This window comes from Trachymyrmex cornetzi, unplaced genomic scaffold (genome assembly GCF_001594075.2).
Source record: "Trachymyrmex cornetzi isolate Tcor2-1 unplaced genomic scaffold, Tcor1.1 scaffold23, whole genome shotgun sequence".
Taxonomy (NCBI): Eukaryota; Metazoa; Arthropoda; class Insecta; order Hymenoptera; family Formicidae; genus Trachymyrmex; species Trachymyrmex cornetzi.
Genome location: NW_017296956.1, coordinates 3,322,905 through 3,349,717, shown reverse-complemented (window position 1 = coordinate 3,349,717; position 26,813 = coordinate 3,322,905). Strand labels below are relative to the sequence as shown.

At 39.7% G+C, this 26,813-nt stretch overlaps 1 protein-coding gene across 1 annotated transcript; it reads right to left on the bottom strand.

The window, feature by feature from the left end:
- Positions 1-608: 608 nt before the first annotated feature.
- LOC108760833 (neuroligin-1) lies at positions 609-26,767 on the bottom strand. The gene is made up of 8 exons (XM_018507063.1): positions 26,305-26,767; positions 21,200-22,820; positions 12,851-12,997; positions 9,948-10,136; positions 8,947-9,203; positions 7,065-7,211; positions 5,933-6,357; positions 609-4,605 (listed from the first exon to the last, which is right to left on the bottom strand). The coding sequence occupies exons 2-8, from the start codon at positions 22,011-22,013 to the stop codon at positions 3,516-3,518; spliced, it is 3,069 nt and encodes a 1,022-aa protein (XP_018362565.1). The 5' UTR covers positions 22,014-22,820; positions 26,305-26,767; the 3' UTR covers positions 609-3,515.
- Positions 26,768-26,813: the final 46 nt, after the last annotated feature.

Sequence of the window (26,813 nt, the reverse complement as noted above, 5' to 3'; positions counted from 1 at the left end):
AGCGTGTCAATTTGCCTTTGGCTATCTATGTTATGTCCATAGTGTTTTTCTTTTCGCTATTTCTGTATGTGTATTCACTGTCATGCAAGTACCGCCGTTTGTTTCATCTACAGATTCTTCGATTAAATCGCAGTCAATTTTTTCTCGCAAAAAAATCTTAATTATAAACATGTTCGAATTTTTTTACAATTTTCTAATGTATTGAGAGGAATGAAGTTTTCTGCATTAATTAACAATTTTACAAATTAGCAAACAATCTCAATTCATCAAAAATCATTCATTTTTTATTGTTTCCTATTCAAGAATGATTTAATCCTTTATAACTGACATGTTTTGCTTATAAAAGAAAATTGCACAAGCAATAAATAGAAAATATTGATTATGGGATATAATTAATTATTGAATCTTAATTTATAAAGATTTCACTATAAAAGAACTATTTGTAATGTAAAGTAGCAATGGATAATAGTATACAAAAACTTGTATACCTGTAATGTATTTTTATTGAGTATGGAAGCCCACAATGATGCAGAGTGATAAACTAATGACATAATATCTTTTAAAAATATAAATATATAGATAACTTTCAAATCACCTGATTGTTATAAAGAGTTAAATCTCAATATTCCAGTCGAGAAAAGAAGTCGCTTGACTGAAGAATTTGCAGACGAGAGGAACGGTAACAGTAAGGAGTTCTCACGGGGCTCAATTTTAGCCGCACAAATGACATTGAGCCTTAGTTACGATGCAAATGAAGCTAACTTGACGATCCAAATTCGTATTCAAAATCAACAAACAATTGTTTATTACCCCAAAGTTTCGCGAATCGATCGAACAGCTCCCCGATTTTATATAGCGCGATACTCTCTTCACCCCCATCTTTGATGATATACCTTAATATCATCGACATCCTGCCAGTAGACGATAACACACGCGAGTGCAATCGAATCAATTATGGCAAGTTTTTCTGTGACTAGGTTAATTAGTTTAGACCCCTCGCGTGGTTTCTCTTCTTTTTAATTACTCGAAAAGTCTTACGGTCATAGGGGTGCTTACGACGACAGCGCTTGTCCGTCTCTGTACTCTGATACTTTTGCGACGGACTTGTGTTTCCTGGGACTATCAATTCAAGATTCAATTCTTGCCACTTTTTAAATTACATTTCGCCGAAGAGCGTTATGGGTTCCGTTGACGAAACGAACCAAGATCAAAATTTGCCTAGCCTCCGAAAAATTCTTATATATTTTATTTTACATACAAAATGTCCGACTTATACTTCAATAACAATTTCTTCGGGAAATTTTGCAACAATATCTAATGCCATCCTTAAAGTATATTTCATAGACTCGAGACCTGGTAAATTTTGATCCTAAACGCCCTTTCGAGCTAATCTTCCATAAAGACAAGCTAAATATACATTTTGATATATATTCTCTTAGACCATTTTATAATAAACAATTTTAATGATTGTAATAAATAACTCTTATCAATAGTACTGAACATATTCGATCAGACTCAAAATACTAATCGTGTATTAGTGGCCGATCGATACGTCTAAGCACCCCGAAGGAAAACATAAAAATTAAAATGGACCCGAATACTTTTCGCCTTCCAACTACTCCATATTTCCAATATTGCACGAAAACTTACAATATACAGGTGACTCTCAACGACAAATTTGAATTTGTATTCAATTCTGTTATCAAGGGATCGAAAATAAACAGTAATTTTTAAATTATTGAAAGAAAAGATATCTGTGAATAAATAAAAGCGAATAAAAATTTAAGTAAATAATAAAAGCGTAATAATAGATTAGCTTTAACCGAATGCAAACTCAAATTGACATACTACGAATAATTCAGAACGCTTACACATGGACCAGTTTCCAATTGATCGAAAGTAGAAATTCTTACCTAAACACCTTTCTTTTATAGCAGTCATCAAAAAGTTGTAGCAAATTTATAACTTTTGGAAACAACGCAACTTTATCCTTCCTCCTACCTTCGGGGTGACTATTAAAGTCGAAGAAAACTCGTATCACAATACTTCCTGACAAATGTATACATCGTAAAAATGTCTCGAGTGTATAACGCGGTCGTCTCAACGGAACGCTAAAACTTCGCATATCGAATTCTTTTCGCAAATTTCACGTTATACGACAATTTTCGAAACAACTACTGGAGAGTCACCTGTATCCTCTTAAGTACTCCCCGTTGCCGTTAAATCATATAACCCTATCTCGTGTCAAATATGTTCTAATTCCTTGCACAAGGCTGCATACACACACACACACACACGCCCAATTACGCTAACGAAAGCCAACATCTCACAGAGTTTCCCTTTCTCCACTATTTAACCACATCCTCTCTTCTTTTTACCCTTTCCTTTTCACTCTTTTATTCTTCTCGTCTATATCTCCCGCACACTCTCTCGCACGAACATACATGTCAGTAGCTAGTCATTCTTGTCGTCTTATGAACCTAGAAGTTGAAGCCCAAGACTACCAATTCCTCAATTAATTCCATTTAGTGTTATGGCAAGATTTCGGGCTTGAGTTAGCCCGAGCACCATGATGGACATCGTGTATGCTTATGGCGAGATGTCTTTAGCATTCATTTTATTCCTGAGATTACGTCAATCCCCCGTTTACGCGACACTTGCGCCGCAACGACCGCCAGACCCGTCTGAAGAGTCAGTGAACTAAGGGTCGGCCGATCCGTGAATTTCAAGCGCCAGACGTTGCCGTCCCTAATGGACGGACGAAGATTCACGTCTCGGATACAAAGGGACTACTACGAACCTCCTGTATGTTCTCTTATGTGTTTACGTGCCCGTTTGCGCGTTCACCAAATTGTGTTACACGATGTGGATCACCAACCGAAAGACTCGGTACAAAACCCCTCCAAATAAAACACACTTTCAACGCTGACTTGTACATGGGCACACACACACACACACACACACACATACACACACGGCACTGTACAACTCCGTTCGGAGCGAGTAAAAATTATGTTTCACTTTCTTCAATCGCGAAATGCTACGTACGTTGGCATCCATTTCTGACGAGAATCATTCGAACAACAAGGATTGTAAGCTTGAACGCGTTTCTGTAGTGTGTTTAACAGTCTGTAATAAGTTCTAAGAGCAAGAACAGTTTTGAGAAGAGAGAATTTATATTAACACGCCAAAGGGATCGCGCTTTCATCTCGCACAAGTTAATCGAACTCAATGAACACGTGAGCGCGAGAACGTGCTATTTATCTTCAAACGGAATACAAGGAAGTAATAATCTCACGAGATTATGAGGAACGAAATTCGCTTCAACAATGACTTAGAAGATCGTGACTCTCGCGCCTTGGGAAGTGTATTCCCGATAATAATCAGAGTTCAAAGGCGCCCCTCACTTATATATACTCGATTTCGATCGATGCTGTCCTCTCGTCGCGCCTCGTTCACGACGAACCACACCCTCCAGCATCAAAGATCTCGAGAGACCGAGATCCCGCACTCTATCACACGGAGATCTCTTGAATTTGCACGCGCTTCTTCGCGCTACCAGGTGTCCCGGGTTGCCGCAGAATTCCAGGGCACGTGAGACCGACGTTTGGTGCCGGAGCCTTGGGCGGGGGCGGTGGTTCCGGCAAGTCCTCGTTATCGTCCTCGCTGTCGTGATGAAGACCGCTCAGGTTGACTTCATCCATCTGGGCGATAGTGGCGTCTACACAGGGCGACGGCGTGCGGGTCCGCTGAATGCACGGACTCTTACTGTAGGATGGCGGTTCCAGGATCCGTTTACCACCGCCGGGCGGTGGTGAACACTGAAACTCCTGCAATTGCAACTCGAGCTCCTGCACGAGCTTCGCCTTGTGCGGTGGCAGCATCGACGATGACGAGTCTATCATGCTCATGGAAGACGGTAGTCGCTGTTTACCCGAAGTGTCCATGCCAGAGCAACCAGCCTCCAGGAACTCCTCCTTCTTCTTGTTGCTAAAAGTGCCCGTCAGACCGCCACTGGGTGTATTCCGGTCGCGTTGGTGGTATATCCCCGCGAAGATTAGGATGTTGAGCAGCAGCAAGAACACACCCACTGCGATAGTGACTGTAAGAGCCGTGGTATAGCTCTGATAATGACTGGACGCAAGTTTGCGCAGAAGGTTGTTGGGGCCCGGACCTAGATTCGAGATCTGCAATGTTCGCGAAGTGGTAGGCGTGATGGTCGTCGCGACAGTCGCATTCGGGGTGCATTCCGTGGTCGATAGCGCAGTCAGTATCGAAGAGGGTTCCGTGGGTGATGGCATTGGTAACGGAGGTGCTGGTATAGGCACGGCCGTACTCTGCGGACGCACCGGGCCTTCGTAGAGACCGGAGTTCTCCGCGAGATGATGGTGCCGCATATTGAGCTCGTAACCCGGCCGATGTAGCTGCGGCAGCAGATTCAGCCAGAGGGACATCTTGTGGCCTCTGTAGTGCGAACGCATCTCCGGGCTATGAGCGGCCTCCAAGTACAGCTGATTTATGGAATCGTACGAGTCCCAGAACGGCGGACTCGTCGCCAGGCCGTTTTCCAATCCCGAGGACAAAGGACTCGCGCCATTTGGATCCCTAGAACAACGAGTGAACCGCGATTCTTTGACAAATGGGTTGAAACTGCCGCGAGGCTTGATGTTCTCTCTCGCGCTTTACGCTGCGTTCCTATTTTGTTAAATGTTCAATTTTCAAAAAAAAAATAAATTTTAAAAAATGCCGCACGAAATTCAATACAGTTTATTTTTTTATACAATTAACTGTGTATAGTGATATCATGGTTTATTTTAAAAAATTATAAAAATATCGTTACAACTTTACTATTTGTAGCAAATTATTTGAAACGTTTTTCTAAATTAACGAAAATTGAGGCCTCCGAAGCGAATATCTCACGCTGCTCTGTGCAATATTTCATCACAGTGCACAGGCAGAATTCCATTGTGAAAATCCGCCGTGTCGATGACAGAATAATCATCCAGATAGCCGCCGATCCGCAATTAGAGATGCCAAAATCACTTCGCGTCTTCGCCACTAACAAGTCTACTCTACTTCGAGATTGCGAGCTTTCGCTGAGCGTGTTAACGGCCTTTGCGGGAGTTTGGCTCCAAAATCCTCTCGCAGCTGTAACTTTACCCTTACTACCATTACCAGCCTTCAGACTCCCCTCTTGGAGAGTAATCGAAGTGTATGCGATGCTTAAGTTCTGAAGAACTTTGAACCGGGTGAATTAACGAGAGAGGTTCACTTATCCGATTAACCCTTTCATGCCCATCATACGCCAGTTATTTCACATCGCAGTGTCGCCAATTAATGTTAATCGCATATTTCAACCAACAGAGTGTAATTAAACAGTGCGGTAGCTTTTCGCAATATTCTCAAAAATGTTCATCAATTAAGTTCGTCGATTAAGATCAAGGAACAAAAAAATCTACAATGTACTTCTACCTAATTTCGTTTTCTTTTCTTTCGCTACTTATGTTTTTTTTCTTTCACTTTACTTCAATTTATTTCGTGTCTTATACTACTGTATTCTTTATATACACTTTTCTTATGTTCTCCGTTATTCTATTTTTCAAATTTTTCCTTTATGCCATTCTTTATCGCTGGTCTTAAAAAACTTGCACTGGAATGATATACGATCAACTTGATGCTACAAATACTTTAAAGCGTTTTTCGATTGGTCAATTTGAAAAGTTCCTTCTTCTAATTGATCAATCAAACGTTTCAAAGCATTTGTAGTAAGACTTTGACCGCAGCTATAATAAACTTCTATCTATTTATTTATTTATCTATCTCTATTAATATTTTGATTTTTATTTTAAACTGCCTTGTCTTTAATGGACGCGGTCAGACATTAATTTCATCATCAGACGCGAAGAATGAAAGAGAAGCGGAAGGGACTTACCCACGTCTCACAAAGTTAGCCAGGTAGTGTACAAGTAGTTTCGACAGATTCTCGTCGGCTGGGGTGTAGTTGCCAAAGGTGGGCACCGCGGACGTGACTTCGCCGCGAAGAAGAGGTATACCCAGGAGATATGGTATCTCCTCGCCCCTCTGGCTCGGCAGTTCACCCGGCTGGAAATGCAGGAAATAGCCACGTCCCTCCGAAGCCGAATGCAGTAAGGCCAGTCTGAGGAGTGGCGCGGCGACTTGGCCGTCTCCGAGGAGAGATAAGAGACCTTCGCAGATCGCCACGGGACTCTGTTCGCCTCGCTCCCAGTCGGTATACTCGTTCCGAAGAGTCGAATAGATTTCATGCAAATGGTACCGGTAGGTGTTCCGGACGTAAGTGCGTAATATACGGTCCCTCCTCGTCTCGTTCAAGCCGTTCTGCGAACCGGTAAGAATTTCGCCCGTTGTTGCGACACAGAAGAAGCACGCACACGTGTACATTATGCTTCTTTGCGTTACGAATTTATCGCAATTTGTAAAATAATCTTTCGATGCCAACTTTGTACTGTCAATCATTCATGGAAAATCGCCGAGAGATCTTACAAATAATCGAATGTGATATTTCCGCTGATATATCGACTGTGTGTACGGATTATTAATTTGATTCACGATCGTAAAACAGGAGCATGCTATTATAGTGCGATACCCAGTGGCCGTGACCATCGGAGAGTCAATAATATCCGGAACGATTGGCGAACACAGACTTGCGATGCAATCATGTGCAGCTCGTCAATTTGTCAAACTGTATCCAATCGATGTCAATTACATATTATGCGTGAAGTGTCCGGTCATTAATCAAGGAATTACTTCCGCTCTAATATAAATTTCTTGATAAAATCGATATAAAAATAAAAGTATGACCAATAATAGCAACGGAGAAAAACAGATTAAAAAGTTCGAAGCTTTTTATTCTTCTAACAAAAATATCGCGAAAACATGAAACTGTAATCTGGAAACCGAGAAGTTTGCAAGAAAAACCAGAGATCCAAATAAAAAGGATACTACTGTATAATTACTATGTATTTTATATTTTCTTTTACGCGTTCTTTCTTTGAATGAACGTAACGATTGCGAATCCCACTTACCTGTAAATCTTCCTCGGTGAGATTCACCCAAGCTTCATCGGATGTCAAACCAAAAAGTAAATCACGGTTGCCGAAGTCCGCGAATTCAGCGCCGGGCCCAGGTACGATCGGCATTAGTCCCGAAGAAGAGGCAGTAGGCTGGAAATTCTGAACAAAGAATCTTCTTTTTCATGTTTAGTACAGTAACGCGCATATCAATGAGCTGTTTTCATTTTAATTCTCAATCTTCTCCATTCACTCTCGCTTTCCCCATATCGTTGTTAAATAAATCTCCACCACTTAGGTACATCCCTCTATCACGTATAGCTAGTAATTTCTATTTAACGTCACATAAATTGACTTAGCCGCCGTACGTTTTAAAGCGGAGACGACAAGGAGAGACTTGACTGCTTTGTAATAAATCGTGGTTGCGATGGTACCTACATGCACGTTCATCTCTCCCGATTTCGCATTTAATGTCGCGATATCGCGATGAGCTCGAGCAACCAGACACTATCAACGAATGAGTTAATGGAGCATGCACGAAGTAGCTATTACGGTTCTCGGATCCGTCATCCGTCAGCCGGTCGCTCTTTCAATTAACAGATTCATCGTTTACCTTGTCGTCTCATTCGCTCTTGCGCAAAATCAATACGTCGGTCGGTCGCCGACATTGGACTAATATCCGCATGCAATTACAACATTCGCGAATTCTGTAATCACTTGGATGAAACGCCTGTCGCGACCCATGTTTATTTAACACCCGCTGTTATATTTATTTACATCGCGGTGGATGTTCCATGCGTAACCAGCATTTAAACGGCGGACGCGAAAACAATACGCGTATATACTCTGCGAGAAAGATAAATGTAAATGCAAATTTTATGAAAAATAGCTTGACGTCAAAAGCGACACTGAATCGAAAAACTGCGCCGGACATCCCGAAAACGTTCACAGATAACATATTAGCGTGTCATTTACAAAAACCGCTAAAAAGTATCAATATATATTCATACTCGTAGTAATTTTCGCCAACTTTTTTCTCGGCTTAAAATGGATCTCTTCGTCTCTGTTTCTCTCTCTTTGGACAGATGTGAGTATATCTAGACGTGTTAAGATTGAATATTTTCTCTATTATTACATGCATCTAATGTGTTTTTTTAATAGCAGTTACATATAACGTTTACCTTGAATAATGATGTTTTATACTTAAAGCGGTGTCTACAATTTTAAAGCAGATTTTAAAGCATAAAACTTAAGAGTCTTAAACCTTAAAAAATTGACCAATCACAGTTGAATGTGAAAAAGACAATCGACTATGATTGGTCAACATTTTAGAATAAGAAAAATATTTGGTTGAATTAACTGAAATTCTGGGAAATAAATAATTCGGAATTCTGATTAAGTCTATCAGATTTCTGACTAAATCGACTAGAATTCTAGTAGATTTAACCCAGGAAATTATGTATGTTGGTTATTTCAATTAGAATTATAGTAAATCTAACCAGAGAATTCTGGATCGTTTATTTTCCACCAGAATTCCAATTCATTCAATCAAACATTTTCTCCATGTAAGACTTAAAGCTTAAGTTTTACGCCTTAAACTGTCAATGTAAATACCGCTTTAAGAACGTAATCTATCTACTAAATAACGATTTTCTCCTCTCTTTCTCTCTCTCTCTCTCTCTCTCTCTCTCTCTCTCTCTCTCTCTAAATTCTAAATTGAGAAACGGACAAACCGGATTGATTAAACTGCAATTAAGATTAATTAATGGCGTATTACGGTTAACAGCGTAGTAAAACCGAAGCAATCAAGCAAAGCAGATCGTAAAGCAAGTGGAAACGGCGCGCGTTACTGTTCTCCAGTCTCGAGATTATCGATTATCGGATCGAATCGGCTCACCTGATTGACTGTCGGTGGCAGAACAGTCCCATCGACGAAAGGTGCAAATCCGGAAGTAAATCTTGGCGGATCCAGCTGCACCGTCAGTAGCTCTTCCACGCTCTTTAAACGAAGGCACGGTGCGATATCGTCGGTCTCAACGTCACCGGGACATGTGATATTCTCGGCAACGCGACGCTTCACCATCAACGGATCTCGCTGCACCGCCCATGGCGAGAGGGCCGAACCACCGAGCAGAATCACCCTCCCGATCAGCTCTAAAATATTCGTTGAAAACTCTCGTTAATTGCAATATAGTTAATAAAATGCGAGGAATGTTCGATAAATCTTTAATTATTATACAGACAGTAATATATACATTGATATTTTATTATATTTGAAAATTCAATATTTCGCAAACAGGAAACTAGTCTCTTATTATTTTATGTATATAAAAGCTGTATATAAAAGCTTCTCTCATTTAAATGTTATTTAAACCCTTTCTTTTTATTGGAGAATGGAACTTAGACACGATTATATTTGTGAGATCGATAAATCAGTTTCAATTAGCATGTCTCTCTCCATAGACGGTTATACCGACATCAATCAGCGTTAAACGTGATTAAATCAATTTCCTTTGTAAAAGTAACTATAATTTACAACAGAACTGCAGTTCAATTAATATACTCAATTTCATTTATCATACGAATAAGCGGAACGAAAGTTTGCAATTGTTTCTTAGAAGCGCGACATAAAATAGATAATAAATACAAATTATTAAAAACCGTATCTCTCTGAACCGATAAATAAATAAAACGTTCCGTCCGGACGTTGTAAAAAATACAAATTAACGTAAACAAATTCATAGCGTACGCTAGCAGCTCGCTTTTCTATACAAAATGGATATACCGCGTCAGCGGTAAATACAACCGACAGCACGTTAACCAACCCGAGTTGACTGACAACTGCAACTGTGCGCAACCGATTGGCCACACAAGCCACGAAACAATTAAACTCCTTACCTTTCGCCATAGGAGAGACGGCTAAAAAATTGGCGAGAGCCGCCCCGGTGCCGTGGCCCAGCAACGCCAGTCGCTCAGGATCGCCACCGAAAGCCCCAAGATTCTCGCGCAGCCAATGAAGCCCCGCCACCAGATCCATCAATCCATAATTGCCCTGCGCGCTTCCTTTCGAGCCGGTTTTCAGGAAGCCTGTAGTTTCAACGTGCTCGAATTAGGAAATCGGCTCATCTACGCCCGGCCGAACGACGAGAATGTTCAAATATTCGACACCGCTAATTCCCGAGAGTTTCCACGAAGATACAAGCAGAATATCTCGCGAAAATACACCGTACTCTTGTTATTCCGGAGAACGAAAAGTGAAAAAGTCGTCGAGAAAGAGAGAACTTGGTTGGAAGATCCATTCAGATATTTCCGGTTGTCTCCTCCCTGTTTCGAGGAGGCTTCTTCCTACACTTCCCACCGTCCTTCTTACGCGCAAATCTCGGCGCGATCAAAAAACTCTGTTATGTTAATCACAAACTTTCGCTAAACTCGGGTACGCTCACTTTTAGTATCTGCTTTAACAGAAAGGATTGTCTAAGTTAATTAATTATTGCTAAATTAGTTATCGTTGCGGAGACGAAAGTCGGGATATACTCACACACGTGCGTATATACGGACGTATAGCTATTGTAACGGCGAGCTGTACTCTGAGAATAAACCGGATTAAAATTAAATATTTGCTCGCCGGTACTCAATCCCGCGCTCGCTTCAATTTGCTACCGACTCACCTACGGGCTTGTCACTTTGCTTCGCTATCTGCCTGCAAGGTGAGTTTTCCATTTCAATCCGATTCACCTTTTAATTACGTTCACATATCTACCCACTGTATTGGTACCAAGTTTTAATTACGCTAGTATTTAGCGTCAGAAAAATATCATAGAGTAATGACTCGAATAAATGTTTTTGCTGCTATTTATAGAAAAAAGATTTTTTTTTTTTGCATAAAATACGCAAATGTTTTTAATTATTATATATTTGTTCATTTTTACTTTTGCCCGTCGAGTTTTTTATTTGTTCTACAGAGAGTGCAGCAATTTGCGAAACTATATATGTGATGGAAGATATATTTAATATTATTTAACGTGATGGTTCGATCGGAAATTTATTTATGTCATAAGTGACGTGAAACCCGTAAATGGTGCGAAACAGTGAAAAAGCACGAGTAATAAGTGGAATAACAAGAAAAAAGACGGAAGAAAATGGAATCGGTTGGCCATGCGGTATTGGATAACGCCGCAGGCATTGTTTCGCTTCAACGATGAACAAAACGCATACGGAACTGCAGGCCACCGACAAAGAGAAGCGCGAAACCAGCCCCGGTATGGTGAAAATACAGCGTATCGATATCGAAAATTGTTCCACTGACTGCCCCCGGGCTTCTTTCATGAATGGGGGATACGGTGTTGTAAACACGCTTGCATACCTTCCGAATAATACGTTGTTTATCGCTTTATCCGCGATTAGGTGCACTCGTACCTCTAAATACCGCAGCTGCAAATAGCGCAAAAAAATAAATACAGATTACAACATTGTGGGTGGTACATTCCCACGATAATAAAGCGTGGTACAAAAACCGTGGAAACGCGCATACGGAGGCATAATACATTTTTAATTAACGCAAAATTGCGGAGACTACCTAGTATCGCGAAGAGAGAGAGACTCGGATGCCCAGATAAAATCCATTTTACGAATTAACTAAATAAAAAATGAGCTTTACCCGGGAACAACGTAAATTCACCGGTGAGACGGGATCCGTTCCGATTCCTCACGCTGAACGAATATCGATTACACCTCATAGCCATTCTTGCCGTGCTCCAGTTTAAATTGTGCGCATAATATTTAGCAGATGCTGAAAAGCCGATCTCGTACGTATAACAAACGAGCGCAAAAATCCATTCGCATGAAAACACCTTTAGCCTTACGTGTCCCCTTCTTCGTCCTCATTAAACTCCCTTTGTTTCTTCCCCCTTTAATATTCCCGCGGATTTTTAATTTTGGCACACGTACATGTAACCCCCCCTCTCTTTCTCTTTCTCTCGCGCAAACGAAAACGCATTCTGCGTCTTCGTTCTGTAACTCCTATGTTTCCTATATATTCAAGTTGGCGTTATGTTTTTAAAGAGTTACAACTATCGCAGAAATAACAACCTCCAGAGAGAAGAATTTCCATATATAACTGCGAGGAAAGTAATCTGGTAAGATCTCGACAAACTTTTCCTCCTAGCTGCCACGAATAATGAGATCATTCCTTTAACTCTGTCGAAAGAACAAAAGAGCTAGTCGCGCTGTGTAATAAACAAAGCGTGGCAAACTCTCGGTACACTTTATAACGCGGAAACTTTCTATCAGTTCTTGCGCACAAAATAGTAATGCAAATGCCTGATTATCGTATTGTCCTTGTTATGCTCGAAATAATAATTTCTTAGCCGAGAACGCGCATATTTATTGGGTATTCATCAATGTGTCAAATTGTCAGCCACTAATAAACGCTCATTACCTGAAAAAATAATTGTTACGATTGTACGATTCTTTATAACGAAACACGTCGGTTTAAAATTATGTTATTCTATTGTTAAATATTATTATCGCTGGGACAAGAATAAATTATTACGAATGAGAAGGATACGAGAAAATTTCTTTAGTTTTTCTTTCCATTTTGAGACAAAGAAACGAGCGATGTTTCTTTAAAAGATATTCTGCTTCATTTTCCCGCAAATAGTTATGACATACGCAAACGTATAGTCAAATAAAATTTATAAAATAATCGCAAATGCTTGCAAAGCGTGTCCCACTTTCCGATACGACGCGGGCGTGGCGAAACGGAACGGTCTGTTTCAATGAATAAGTATTGCAGAGCTTACCAAGCACACCAAGACGAAAATTGATAGAGACGACAATAAGGCGTCCGTGAGCAGCCAGGGCGGTTCCGTCAAATGAATTTCCGGCGCCCCACGAATATGAATCGCCATGAATAAGGAGGAGAGCCGGTAGGGAGTCCGCGATACTACCTGCAACATTAGAGAACATTCTACCACGTCTCTCTGCAAACATAAAATACATATATATATATATATATATATATATATATATATGTAATAGAAATACAGGGACAAATGTATACATAAGAATACTCATATTACATCATCAAAACGTATTATTGTATCGTTTAAATTACACAGTAATCATATCAAGCAAAGACGTTGATTCAACGATGTTTGTAATCTCCTTCATTATTCTCGGTAATAAATATATTTTATATTTTACTCAAATTACAATTCTTTTTAAAAAATTGCAATCTTCTCCGATCTTAATACATTCTCTTATCAATATGAAATCTACAGGTGTGTATACGGAACTAATCCTGTTGTAATCTAATGAATGATATAAACACGGTAAAGCACCTTCTACAAATTAGACCAGATAAAAGTGTCGAAATAACTGGCTAAAAAGCGGCTTTAGATTTCCATAAAACCTCGTGACTAAAATTATATGAGCTTATATGAGCTAATAGCACGTGATTTATAAAATACGCGTTATGAATCCATGATAACATTACATAATTCTGAACTTCATCGACTAAACATCACCGCATTGAATGTTTCACAAAAATATTATACACATGTATTTAGCAATTAAAAACAGACAGCGTTTACAAAAAGAATATCAATGCAAATATTATCCATTATTGATCATTAAAATATAAATGTGTACTTTTAATCTTTGCTCCGCATAAACGCTCGAAATTTCAAGCACATAAATATGAAATATTTACATTCATATTTGTAATAATTATAACAATAAACCTTAATAATTAATATATTTTTAATTGTATTTTAATACAATACCTATATTACGTATATTTTTTAATTAATAAGCGATTAAATATTTAACTTACAATTTTCAATATTTCACATATAAAAAAATGTTAGTTTTTTTATACGTTAAAATCGACAAGTCCGATTTTAAACGATCCAAATATTGTAATTATGAGGCGTTTACTTGAGTGAAAGATCTCGATTTATACGTAAATCTTGAAGGGAGACTTTCCATAAAATTTGCATTTTACTCCCTCTTAGCAGGGTAATGCAGCTGTCTCTATCAATCGCGACGTCAAATTCCATGTAATGCGCAACGGCGATCGAAATATAATCATCTCTGGAACGAACTATCATGCCGAGCTAAGTGATGGCAAGGCGAGACACCTGTTGCGATCCTGATAGCGCACGCTAGACGACAGATAGTTAAGTAGGTGACGAGTAGGCGAACGAGACATCTTCCGTGATTTCACTGTGCGTATTTTTCTATTGAGAGCTGCGAAAACTTGTTCCTACCCAGCCGCCTGTTTGCGATCGTATCTCAAAACGTTTACGAGCGATTCGGTACTTTTATTGCTTCCTCAGTATCGACTCATCTTTGTCGTGCTCGGAAATTTATAAATTATAGATTTTTTTAATAAATGAAAAGTATTAAAAAAGATATTTGCCAATTTAGTTATTTAATAGGCTATTTTGGGTCTTCTATTGCTATTCTCTTAATATATTTAGGAATAACTGGAAAATAGAAATAATTCTATTTCGAGTCGTGCCACATAACTACGTATTAATTAATTAATTTTAGTAATACAATTCTCAGTTAAAATTCTATAATCTAATTCTCTATAAATTTCTCACAATTAGATCAATTTAAGAATAATTTTCCACTTGCTATTCAAGAAGATTATTTCCTACAGCTAAAGTTGTTAATGTTCATATAGTTAAAGTATACACGCTTGTTTATATATTGATAAAACTTGTAAGAAAAGTGTTTGCTTTTCATTTTTTATATTTTTCTTAGAACAATTGTAGCAGGAATATAATCTTTTATCACAGGTGAAATTCTGGCTCCGCACGTACATACGAAATATATGTGTAGCATCTGAGCTTCTGCACATTACGTTCCAACTCAGCGTGTAACGCGATTATGTAACATGTTGGGAAAAGGAGAAAGGGTAGATACTAGGGACCAATAAATTCATAAGCAAGTTAGCAGAGATTCGGAAATGAGGAAGCTTTTTGAACGACCCGACATATATCAGGTACTAAAATTCGCTTTTAATGCGAAAAGGTCGTTATCTCAAAGTCTTAACGAGAGATCACGAAGTCGTTATCGTGAACTAACAGTAATTTTGAAGCATTCCAACGTGTCCTTGTACATTAAAAGATAGAAGGTTATATATATATATATATATATATATATACACTCTTTGACAAAAAAGTTACGCACGGATCTAAACGTCGGGAGTTTTCTCGTTAACGATGATAGATACAGCTTCGACACGTAGAACCCTTCTCGTAGATCTCGTCGAGAGAAATCGAAATAGTTCTGTGGCATTTTGCCGTATCTATCACTTTTTCCGAGATAATAGCCCTTTCTTTGTCTAGACTTGTGCATAATTTTTTTGTCAAAGAATGTACATATGTATATCTCCTTTAATCCAGTTCTGTGTACGTATTACGTACGTCAGATGACACGAAACAAATATATTCTCGATTTTATTTTTTAATTAATTTTCTTAAGTATAATTATAGAAAATCTGTAAAAATTGTAAAAATGTTGGGAATCGGATTTACTTAAATAAATAGTTTCCTACAGTCTTTCTTCCTCTTAGACAGTTTAAATGCGCATGGTTGAAAACCTTCCTAAAGTTAGACAGTTAATTAAAGTTTCCATCAGTTCCTCCAGATTACGTTCATTGTACAACCATTATAGATAACGATCGATCTTTGACCACGGTCTTAAGTGCGAACAGATTAAAGAATCGATCCTAACGCGCATATATGTCGGTGCTTGTCGAAGTCCTCTTCATTATCGTGTCCTCTCTCTAGATTAATGTCGCAACGGCCAGACAAGAAGAACGTCGATCCGATACGAAGCTCCCTCACTCCCGCGGTGCTTGCAGGTTCTCTCACGTGAATCAAATAATCGACTGCAATGCACTACGGAATTGAGGATGCAACGCATCCTTACACTTGCGTTCCTATACAGAGTAGTTTGTCTTTCTCTCTCTCGCTCTCTCGCTCTCTCTCTTTCTCTCTCTCTCTCTCTCACTCTCTCTCTCTCTTTCTCTCTGTCTTCCGTTCTGCTTGAGGAACTCCTTTCGCTTTATCTTGTCCTTCCAATACCTCGGATCCCTTCGGCCCGCTTCATTTCTTCTCGTATGCAGCATCGACCTCGCCATTGTGCTGCCGAGGCACCCTGGTTTCTCATCATTTCCCAGATAAAAGTGCGCTTTATTCTTTCATTCTTCTTCACAGCGACGAATTCCTCACGCGAGGCACGCCAATACGCACAAAGCCGGGGGATGCTCGCTGCTCGATCGGGGAAACGACAGCCGGATGAATTCGCGAGAGAACGCCCCCGCTCGTCTCTGTGTCCCGAATATTATTTTCACGTGATCTTCACATTCACCGACACTCGGAGCGTTTCTCTGTGTCTGTGTCGAAGTACATTGCCGTAGAGTATTGTATTAAATCTACCTATATCAAATTTTTCCGCGAGTTATCGCGTCACAAAGAATAACGTTCGCTTGCAAGCGTGAATGAAAGATGATCGATATATGCAAAGCGTAGTTAAATTTAACAATATAAAGAAGAAAATATCGCACATTCATAAGAATTCAACATTCAAGAATATTTTACAGTAAAAATTACATAACAAGAAAAATTATTACACAATAAATGATAAAGAGAAAAATATCCGCTACTTGTTTTTATTACAGTGTGAATAACATATAACAAAGCATACTGTTGATTATCTTAAAATATAAAGAATCTGTATAAACTTACATAACATATTTAGCGTATGCAGCAATTTTATTTTCCATACCGTAATATTAAACATTATATTAAATAACAATCGTACATTAAATTATAAGTAAAACTTATAATTATACAAATTTAAATTAATCGTAGATTATAGGTTTTCTCTTCGTGACATATTCACAGACAATATCTTTTTTACATCATAATTATATTAAATAAAATTCTTATATTTGATATATAAAACCTACCACAAAATTATTTAAATTAATCGCAGATTATTTTCTGTTCGTGTGACATATTCATGGACAATAATATTGTTACGCCATAATTAAACAAAATTCTCGTATTAAATAAATAAAACTTATAATCACACGTTTAAATTAATCGCAGATTATAATAATTTTCAGTTTGCTGTATATCCATAAATGATATCATAAGCATTCTCAGAATGAAGCATCGTCCAGAGTTACGAGCCGTCATCGTCGCCGTTGCGTAATAACAGATGTAGGATATAACCATAAAAGTATAATTTTGCGACGATGATCCAAGACGAGAGAGAGCTCTCAATCTGTCGAATAAACGCAATACCGCTAAAATAAGCACAAATTCTACTTGATATACGATATATTACGCATTCCTCCTTGCGCAATCTCCTATTACTCGTAACTTGGTATGATTCCATATTTTATCCAACGTGAAGCTTCTATTCCAGCTGTTTGTGGATTATATTTTTATCATAATATCGCATCGGAAAAGAATTTTTAATATAAATGTGAGGTCGAAATTGAAATTTTCAAACTAGAGAATCATTGGTTTCTTCATTTATTTCTGCACGAGTTTGATCAGAATTAAAGTAACGTTGTAAACTCCTAATCGTAAGCACCACATTGTGCGATCGAGATTGAGAAACGTTTCTCTCTTTCTCTTTCTTTCTCTCTCTCTTGCATTTAAATTCCGCATATTACAGTCGCGTTTCAATAACGCGAGTGCGCCACGAGCGAAGGAGTTCAAACTCTCGTCTGAATTTTCCGCGACGATATCCAGAGATGAAAGATCGAAAACTAAGCTGCTTACGCGCGAGCAGTGATGATAGTGGTGGTGATGGTGCTGCTGCTGCACACCCCCATACGTTGTCAGTGAAGAGACAAGCAAGAGAAAAAGCGCTCTGTAAAAAGTAGCAAGAGGATTCAACGTGATAGCAAAGGAAGCAACGACGGCTCGTTCTCTTTAATCCGGCTGAAACGTCGGATAGTTACGGCTTTTTATTCGACAGCATAATAGCGGCCTTACTGCAAGAGGTCCCATAGAACAAAAAAAAAAGAAAACGGGAAAATCGCAAGTGGATCGCGCACCAACGCGTATCGCGAGATTCACAACGTCTCTCATACGTGCTCTATCTCCGACTAATCGCGCCTTACGGAAATCATGGACCTTTCATGCTTTTAATTAATCCTATATGCATCCGCATTATCTCGAGCGAAAGAATTTATTTTTCATAAAGATTTATATCCCTCTTATTAACGTATGGCGTACAAATTCATTCCCCGAGAAAGAAATTTTCTTTGGTATACGCGATATCTTCGTGCTCTCTTATCGAAAATTGGAATAGACATATTTATCTTAAAGCGCAGCAAAGCCAAACTGTTCAAGAGAACCGAACTAGGTCAGACCTTTATACACACAACCGGGAATATTACAGAATTCAACAAATCCGGCCGAATCCCTATCTGAAAATTTATCGCGGGATGCAGTCCCGCTCTGTTGATCTCCATATCTGTGATCCGTATATTGGTTCGCGTTTACACTTCATCTGAAAGTCTCTCGCTGTATTCGCAATCAGAAAAGCGTCTCCGCGAGCGATCGATCCGCTCTTTTGTTACAGACACCCGTTCCCGCTCTATCCCCAATCCCCACGCTAAAAGCTGCGAGGAAGTGATGGTAGGGGAAAGGGGTAAAAAGGTGGGAGGGTGGAGGAGTAGAAGAGTTTTCTTGCGAAGGAGACCAGCATCGCGACAGCCACGCGAAATCGCGACCACTATAAAGTCGCCGCATCGAGCTCTCAGCTCTCGGCTGCGCGGAGTGTGATATATATTTTTTTCTCTACCTCCCTATCGCCTTCCAACCCCTTGACTGTACTCCGCATTGAAATTAGCTCTAACCGAAGGTATAGAGCATGGACCACGCCATCCGTATCTAAATAGAATATCTGACGTGGTCAATAAAAATGAAAGAGAGGAGAGGCGTGAAAATAGCCAATTTCCCCCTCTCTTTCTAACAACATTACACCCTCGAATAGAAAGAGACAGAGACCTAGGTTACCTAGTTTCGCGTTCTATTTCTTTCATTTTTGTCGACAATTGTACACACGATTGCGTAGTTCGTGCTCTATGTCTTTGGCTCTAACAATCTGGCAGAAATCATGGTCGGTGAAATTACTGTATTCACAGTCGCTATAATCTTCTCGCGCTTTCTTTGCATTTCATATTTCAGCTGTACTAGATGCATGAATAATCGGAAAGGACGGGATAAGAAAGAGGGATAAAAGATATACGCTAATCAGTGATATCGCGCATGGATCATTCATGAGATAACCTTGTACTGTTAGATAAATTTAAAGGTCTCCCTCTTTCAACTCTCAGTATTTTTCACGAGCAAGAAGCTTAAGCAAGCAATTAAGGTCAATACGTCTCTCTCAGCGCAAAAAAGTTCATCCAAATTCCAAATGTGAGCGATAGCATTTACTAAGGTTTTTTTGTGATGCAATAGGACCAGGAAAAGATAATAATTTCTAGATGGATAATTCTACTTTCATGAGAGCTCATTACACCTCGTTGTCTGGACGATACACGTGTAGTCTCATGTCTAGCGAGAGAGGAAGAGCGGAGCGCATCGTAAATAGAACGCTCGTCTGAATCGGCTAAACGTAATTTCAACGAAAGTGGAACATCATTTGCGAAACTCTGTGAATATCTAACAGGCCCGTGCTCGTGCGTCTGACGAAGAAAAAAAGTTGGCGAGCCAGCGCGTGCATGCATACCTACATATGTATCTACTTGTCGCGCAGAATTATACGCGCGCGATGTCATTGTCACGTGTCGTAACGCACCGATGCTGCATTCCCGAATGCTCCGATAATCAGATTATCACGAAATGAAATTGCGCCTCTCTCTTGCCCCCCCTTGGTGGTTGGCGACGCGCTTTCGACCAAGTTGAGCAATCTACCTAAAATTGGACGGTGTTTCGAAACAGAGTCTCGCGAAAATATCACCAAACTTTTACGTCGTAAGATACATTCCGAAAAGTTCAGCTTATGTTTCCGTGGCAAATTTTATATTCGACAATGGACCGTATGGTGCATGGAGCAGGATTTTCCAAACGGTGCATCGCAAGAGCTTTACGTATTTTCACGTATTTTTCACGAGAATTTTGTTTAGGATTTAGAATACCAGTGTTTCTATCTCAAACAAACAGAAGATACAAGTCCCATGAAACATAGATATCTGAAATATTGTTACAAGCTTTTTTAACATTATTTTCTACTTAAAAAAAGAAAATGTACTGCAGTATTGACGGAAACATTTTCACAATGGTTTTTTTAATCCCCAATTTATAGAACTTTTTAATCATAAAATTGTTGGTAATTGTTTCATATCCTTTAAAAAACTATTAAAAAAATTTATTTTTTAGAAAGCACAAAGAATATATTCGAGAGCTACATTTGGCTACAATATAATTTTATAAATCACATTATTATTTTACCCAATTATTACTCCTATAATATACATGTATGTATAAAATAATAATTACAATTTAAAATAGACCGATGAGAATAAAATTAAATAAAAGAAATCCAATTTTTCAATCAAAATAAATTTTAGTGTGCATTTGTATCAGACATATATTGTATATAAATTCATACAGAATATTAAAAAAAAGTAATGTATAATATATAAAGAGGATCCTAAATATATACATGTATTAATATAAATAAAAATCACATTTATAGTAAAATTAATTTATCGCCAAAAAAGTAAAATTCTTTCTAAAACAGTCACTACCAATAAAGTGCTTTAATATATTGACTGCGTTCAGCAGAGAAAGCAGTTTTGCAACTATTGTAAAATTCTTCAATATGATTGGTTTATACATTTAGAGCCACAAGGAATCAAAAGCAAAATTCTATCGTATTGAATAATTTTACAACAATTGTAAAGCTACTTTCTCTGTTGTGAATGCAGCCATTCTTTATTCTACCAAGCAACATATTTCCTCTACTCAGTAAACCAAAAACAGCTTGAAACATTTTAGCAACATTGCAGCAACATTGTAACGTTACTGGAATGTTTGAAGATGTTTCTTGCTTATTAGAGGCAGTATATTAAGCATTCTTTAGGATAACATTTGACTTACCGTGAGGAGCTTTGGGCACATAGAGGTTCAAATACAAGCAGTCTTCGCTCTGATTGGCCAGTACTGGCACCAGCCTGTTGAGGTAGGCCTGTCTCTGCCGCGGCAAGTTCTGGTCCAGTACCGGTGGCCGCTGCGGGCAGGCCGGCGGCATGGTATCGGCGAACTTGATGCCGCGCCAGGGTGTCGGGGTAACCGGCGGCATGTAACGCAACGCGCCGAGCGGCGGCGTCGCGTACGGCACGCCGTAATAAGTCTCGACGGCCGTCGACGATCTGGCCTCGATGCCGCGCAGGGTACCGTATCGCGTTTTAATTGTTCTGGTACAGTACTTTTGAGTGCCGGCCAGGGCTTCGGTACCTGCCAGGCAGCACTGGACACAGAGAAGCGCCAGCAGGAAGACGCTTTTGGCGATACCGCCATCAGATGGGACTCTTCGAAGAGTCCCCTTACTCGCGATATCCTTCGCACTTCGTCGTCGTCTTTCTTGTTTATTTTCTTCGTCGTCACTTCCCTTGTCGCATTTGCCTCCTTTCCGCTTTCTTCGCTCACAGCATCGTTCACCGGAAATCCCGTTTGTCTGGCGATTCCCCAGCTTCCCAGGAACCTCATGACACGTCGAGCGAACATTCTGTCCCCGGTGAAGAATATCGTACCACGTTCGATCTGATACGATAATATCGAGCTGCGGAAGACAGTGCTGTCGAAAGACATGTTTAACTGACGGTCGCCAGTCGCCGGTAAGAAGGACGGTGTCGGGAGGCGAGAGGTCTTTCCTCTTCCTCTTCCTCGGCAAAGAGGAGGAGGACGTCCGCATCGCGTCACGCCGCCGCGGACTGGCCCCTGCGGCCCCCGCATCTGTGGGCCCCTCCTACCGATGGACGACCCCTTTCTTCTTCCGCTTCCGATTTCCGCTTTACTTTCCCGTTCACCGCCGCCGCCGCCGCCGCCTTCTTGCCTGTCCTTCGGCCCTCCGTCCTCGCCGCCGCTGCCGCCGGCAATTTTTTGCGCTTACCCTCCTGTACCCCTTTCCGCGCTGCCGCCGCCGCCAACGCCGCCGCAGCCGCCGCCACCACCCTTATCCCGTCGCTACCGTCCACCCACTCCCACAGCTTCCGGTACGGTTTGCCGCCACCTCCAATCCCGCACCCTCCAAGCGGCTTGCGCTCCTCGTCCGCCGTTTCGAATTCAGAATAGCGACTCAGTACTATTATCGCGCTGCTGCTGCTGCTGCTGCTGCTTCTGCTGCTGATTGGCTCCGAACAAACTCTCACTTCCATTCTCAGGTGCATACGTTGCCCGCGTTGACGCTGAGCTGCCAATCTGGCGACTGATCGTCGTTATCGCGCAACACGCGCGTATACACGACGCTTCGGTGACGATCGACGAGCTCGAATCGTCGGCAGTGAATGATCCTGATGGAATCATCGGCGTCCAGGGTACGATGATTCGATGCACCGCCTTCGGAGTCGCCGACTCGCGCGGAATCCTCAACGTCCTCGTCGCATATGCTACGAATCGTCTTGGGAAAGGAGAATCATTCAACGACGATTCTTCGATCCCCGAGTTTCTATTTCTTGCTCTCGTCGGAAACCATCTGCTTTCACCTCGCGCCCTCAACACGCTGCAACAACATGTAAAGGACGCTTCGTTAAGTTTGTAGTTTCTCTGAAAATTAATTTCACGTTAGATTCAATTAACTCGATGACAGTCGCACAAGAATATAAATGTATAAACTTCGGACAGATCTCTGTCGCACGTACAATTCAAAATTTTACGAAAGCAGACAGCTGTTCCTCGTACCCGAGAAATGGCGCGTAAATTGCTACTGTCTGCTCAGTGAACTGGAAAAATGTATGCTCGATATACTTTCGAGGGGACGATCGTGCGTGAAGCATGTATATCGCCAACGACGTCCTTTTCGCACCCCTGTCCTAATCCTCCATCAGTTCAGCAAATTTCGTACATTCTTTATCCTCTACATTTTCTATAATCATTTATTCTTTATTTTATCGGTTATTCTAAAAATATACTTGTTTCGGACGTATGTATTCTCCATTAAACAAATCCGCATCTAAATAAATGGAATATCCGAATTTTAGTTTATTGATTTTTGCTATTAACGTTACATAATTTGAAAAGTTGTTCTGTTTTTTCTGTTTTGTTATAAAATAACGAGAAATGAAGTAGATATTTTGCTCTCCAATCGAGGATAATATATATTTCCATATATTATTGCGGTGAAAACTGACCCCATTGTGGTAATAGCGCAAATTTGACCGTTCCGATTGAGTATTAATATGCAAATGTATGCATCTACCCTTTGGATCGAATTTTCGGGAATTCAGCGACGCTGGACTTGAAATTTACGTTCGTTAAATCAGTAATTAATATACATTACGTCGGAACCCAGTAGTGAAAAATCGAATCGCACGGCCAGTCGCCCGACAAAATCTAATTAATTGCAATGACGATGTAGTTTGATTCGAATGAGTTGCTCAAACTGCTCGTATAACGCGAAATCCGATAGCATTCAACTGTGGCTATGCGAGAATTTCCAATTTCCAACTTGGGGTAAACTATACTCTATCCCTGGCCCTTGGTGTATTTGGTACTACAGCTTTAGAAACGTTTCAACTCCTCTTCCCCTTGTTTGGAGAGAGAAAGCAGCCTGCGTTTAAATTATTACGAAGGTTCAGTTACGCCTGCCATTGTCTTTTTCCAAACGCCAAGCGAAATAGTGAGCTGCCAAGGTCCACCTATGTGGCGAAAACGACGTAATAGTTTTCGTATCTCGTCGAGCGTGCAATTGTTAAGACAAGCCATATAAACGCAGACTTTTCTTGAACTTGCTACTTTTACTTTCTGAAACTTCTGGTAAACGTGCCGAAGTAAGAAATATACCATCTACTTTCTTGTGACAATGACAAATAAGAATTATTATACTTACGAAATACAAAAAATGGGACGTAGATGCGTATCAAAAATTATAATTAAGAATCTTACTTATCTTTAGTATTTTTTATCCATTTAATTTGTCATTCATTTATGTAAAGAAATATTTCAAGAAATACAGAAATCCGTCCATCAAAAATAATATAAATCGTAACTGCCGTAATATTTTCCGTGTCATTTATTAGTGTTATTCGTATACCTATCTGTAAAAGAAACTTTAGAATTATGAAAGTTCGCTGAAATATAAATGACGCGCCACATAAATATCTATTTGTGTAAAAGTTCAAATGCTAATTATACAATATTACATCCACAATTTGAATGTTTCTACAAAATTTGATTAATTTAATGTTTTCTCTTGACGTGATAACTCACACGTTTATATTTACAGCAAATACGAATTTTTTTCTCGCGCTCCTTTCGATGGGAACGTGCCGGCTATAGTTTGAAGCAAGTATTCCCGATTCTCAAGTTAGTCCGACTTGTCTCCTAAGTACTTTGCAGATCGGATTCCCCGAGGGTCTTTCGACAGAGCAGCGCGATGTCGACGCAACCTCGCAAGTTCAAAAAGAGGTGCAAACTATCATTGGATTACGCTTCGATTTCGCGCATTCAAGCGAACAAGCAAAAACGAGATGCCAGTGCTGAATCATATAAGCGCGACAATCTGGTCTGGCGAGCGAAATTAAATTCCGGAGCTCGCGCTAATTGCAGCAGGAAGAAGGGAGGGGATGACCGGACGATTAATAATTCATCGACGCGGGAGATAAGTTCGAAGTTTCCAGATCCACGAGAAGAATCTACGAGAAATTATTGAGGCAGCAACGATAACGTGAAAGGAAGAACGGATCCTTAGCGAAAAACGCCGATATATTATCGCGGAAATTGCGCGAGTGCCGGCGTGACATTTTTGCACGGATCAACGAGAGCGCGTCCTGCAAGAAATGGATGAGTCAAAGAGAATTGATGGTGATCCATTTTACAAAATTACGTATCCCCAATCTTCGAAATTGAGGCTCAGCTTCATAATCATTCTTTCTCTCAATTCATTTCTATCATGCTCTGTCTTTGTAATATATTAATTTTAACTGACGTGCGAAATATGACCGGAATTTAAATATATAGTACAAAGAGTGAAAATACAAAGAGAAAGAAATAAGAGAATTCAAACATTTTAATGACAAAACTGATTTCTAAGAATAGAGACGTTGTACTTAAAAAATGCATTACTGTAAAATGCAATATTTTATTGTTAGATTTATCATCAAATTATTTCAAAGTTTTTACATATAATAAAATATTCTATCTAATAACTAAGCTAGACATGATCAAAATAATCAAATATTATTTTATATATTAATTATTATGCGTTTGATAAAAAATCCTGTTCAGTATTTATAATCAGCCGCAAAAAAACACGCTACTGTAACGTTTTAATGCCTCGGTTTTTTTGGGTGGGTGAGTATATATACATTTATATTTCAACTTTATCTTAATTATAACTGATATATTTATTCGCATTCTGTAATAAAATTATATGCTTAAATTCGAAAGTTGTAATAATTATCTGTAAAAAATTGAGTGAAATGGGAAAGTAAAATAACAAGAACGAATTAAGAATCGCATAAAATAAATGTATGTGTTCTAGTAAACGCAATTTTAAAAAAATATTAATTATTTATATTTTCTGTAAATAATATTTAATATGACACTCAATTAATATAAGTATATTTAATAATCCTGAATATTCAATCTTCAAAAAAGTAGTCTACAAAATCTGAAAAGACTAAGACTTACGATGTATTATTTTCGCGATAATAATTGACGGAAGTCTATGACGTAATTGCCATTGTTGGTATAATTTTACTCTTTCCTGCAATATATGTGTACGCGACAAACTCATATTGATCGAAAACGATGCGCGGATTTCTTCAAATTTCGGAGTTATCATCGACAATGTTTCGATGCCATATGTTTCAGATTCATTGAACAACCAGAAAAACAAAGTTTACAAAAGCAGCTAAATACAATTATTCACCCTGAATACGTGTTTTTACTGAGTGTGAGATAATGTCATTCGTTTAACTTATGAATTATTGAACAGGAACATTGCATTATTTACAGTATAATCCCAAAAAATGTGAGGAACGCACCGAAAAACATCCAACTCCTTATCTAGTGTTGTCTCCTCGTATCACATAGTGCATAATGATATTCACTCAGGTATTCTCGATCAGATAACTTCCGTATCGGTCCAGATAATTTCAATTCTATCGCTCCGGCACCACACGCACCAACACGTAGCGCTTCGATCCATTCGACGTGGCTAGCATCACGTTAAGAGTCCGGAGTTGACGGTACGCTCTAGAGAACAATGCCGATTACGCATTCGAGCGCGGTCCAAATCGCTCGAAGCGTCGTCAGGCCGTGATTGAAGCGGGCGCGAGATATTTGCCGATTCGGAATCACATACTCTCCGCTTAAGCACCTTCTCGCCAGCAGCTGTTGAATCGCGACGCAACGACGATCCGTCGCGAGACTGCCGAAACCAGCCAACCAACCAATTCCGTACCAACAATCAACCCCCAGGACGGCCCGCACCCTTCGTGTGCGCGATCGACTGTATCCCGGGCACTACTAACGCGCTGAGGGCTAGCAGCCG

Bases quoted from the DNA above. Each gene is read 5' to 3' on its own strand.
- LOC108760833 (XM_018507063.1), bottom strand. From the start codon at position 22,013: ATGCGGACGTCCTCCTCCTCTTTGCCGAGGAAGAGGAAGAGGAAAGAC. The intron at 10,137-12,850 runs GTAAGCTCTGCA...TTGAAACTACAG, and splicing joins TTTTCGTCTTGGTGTGCTTG to GCTTCCTGAAAACCGGCTCG. The intron at 6,358-7,064 runs GTAAGTGGGATT...ACCGGTTCGCAG, and splicing joins TCACCGAGGAAGATTTACAG to AACGGCTTGAACGAGACGAG.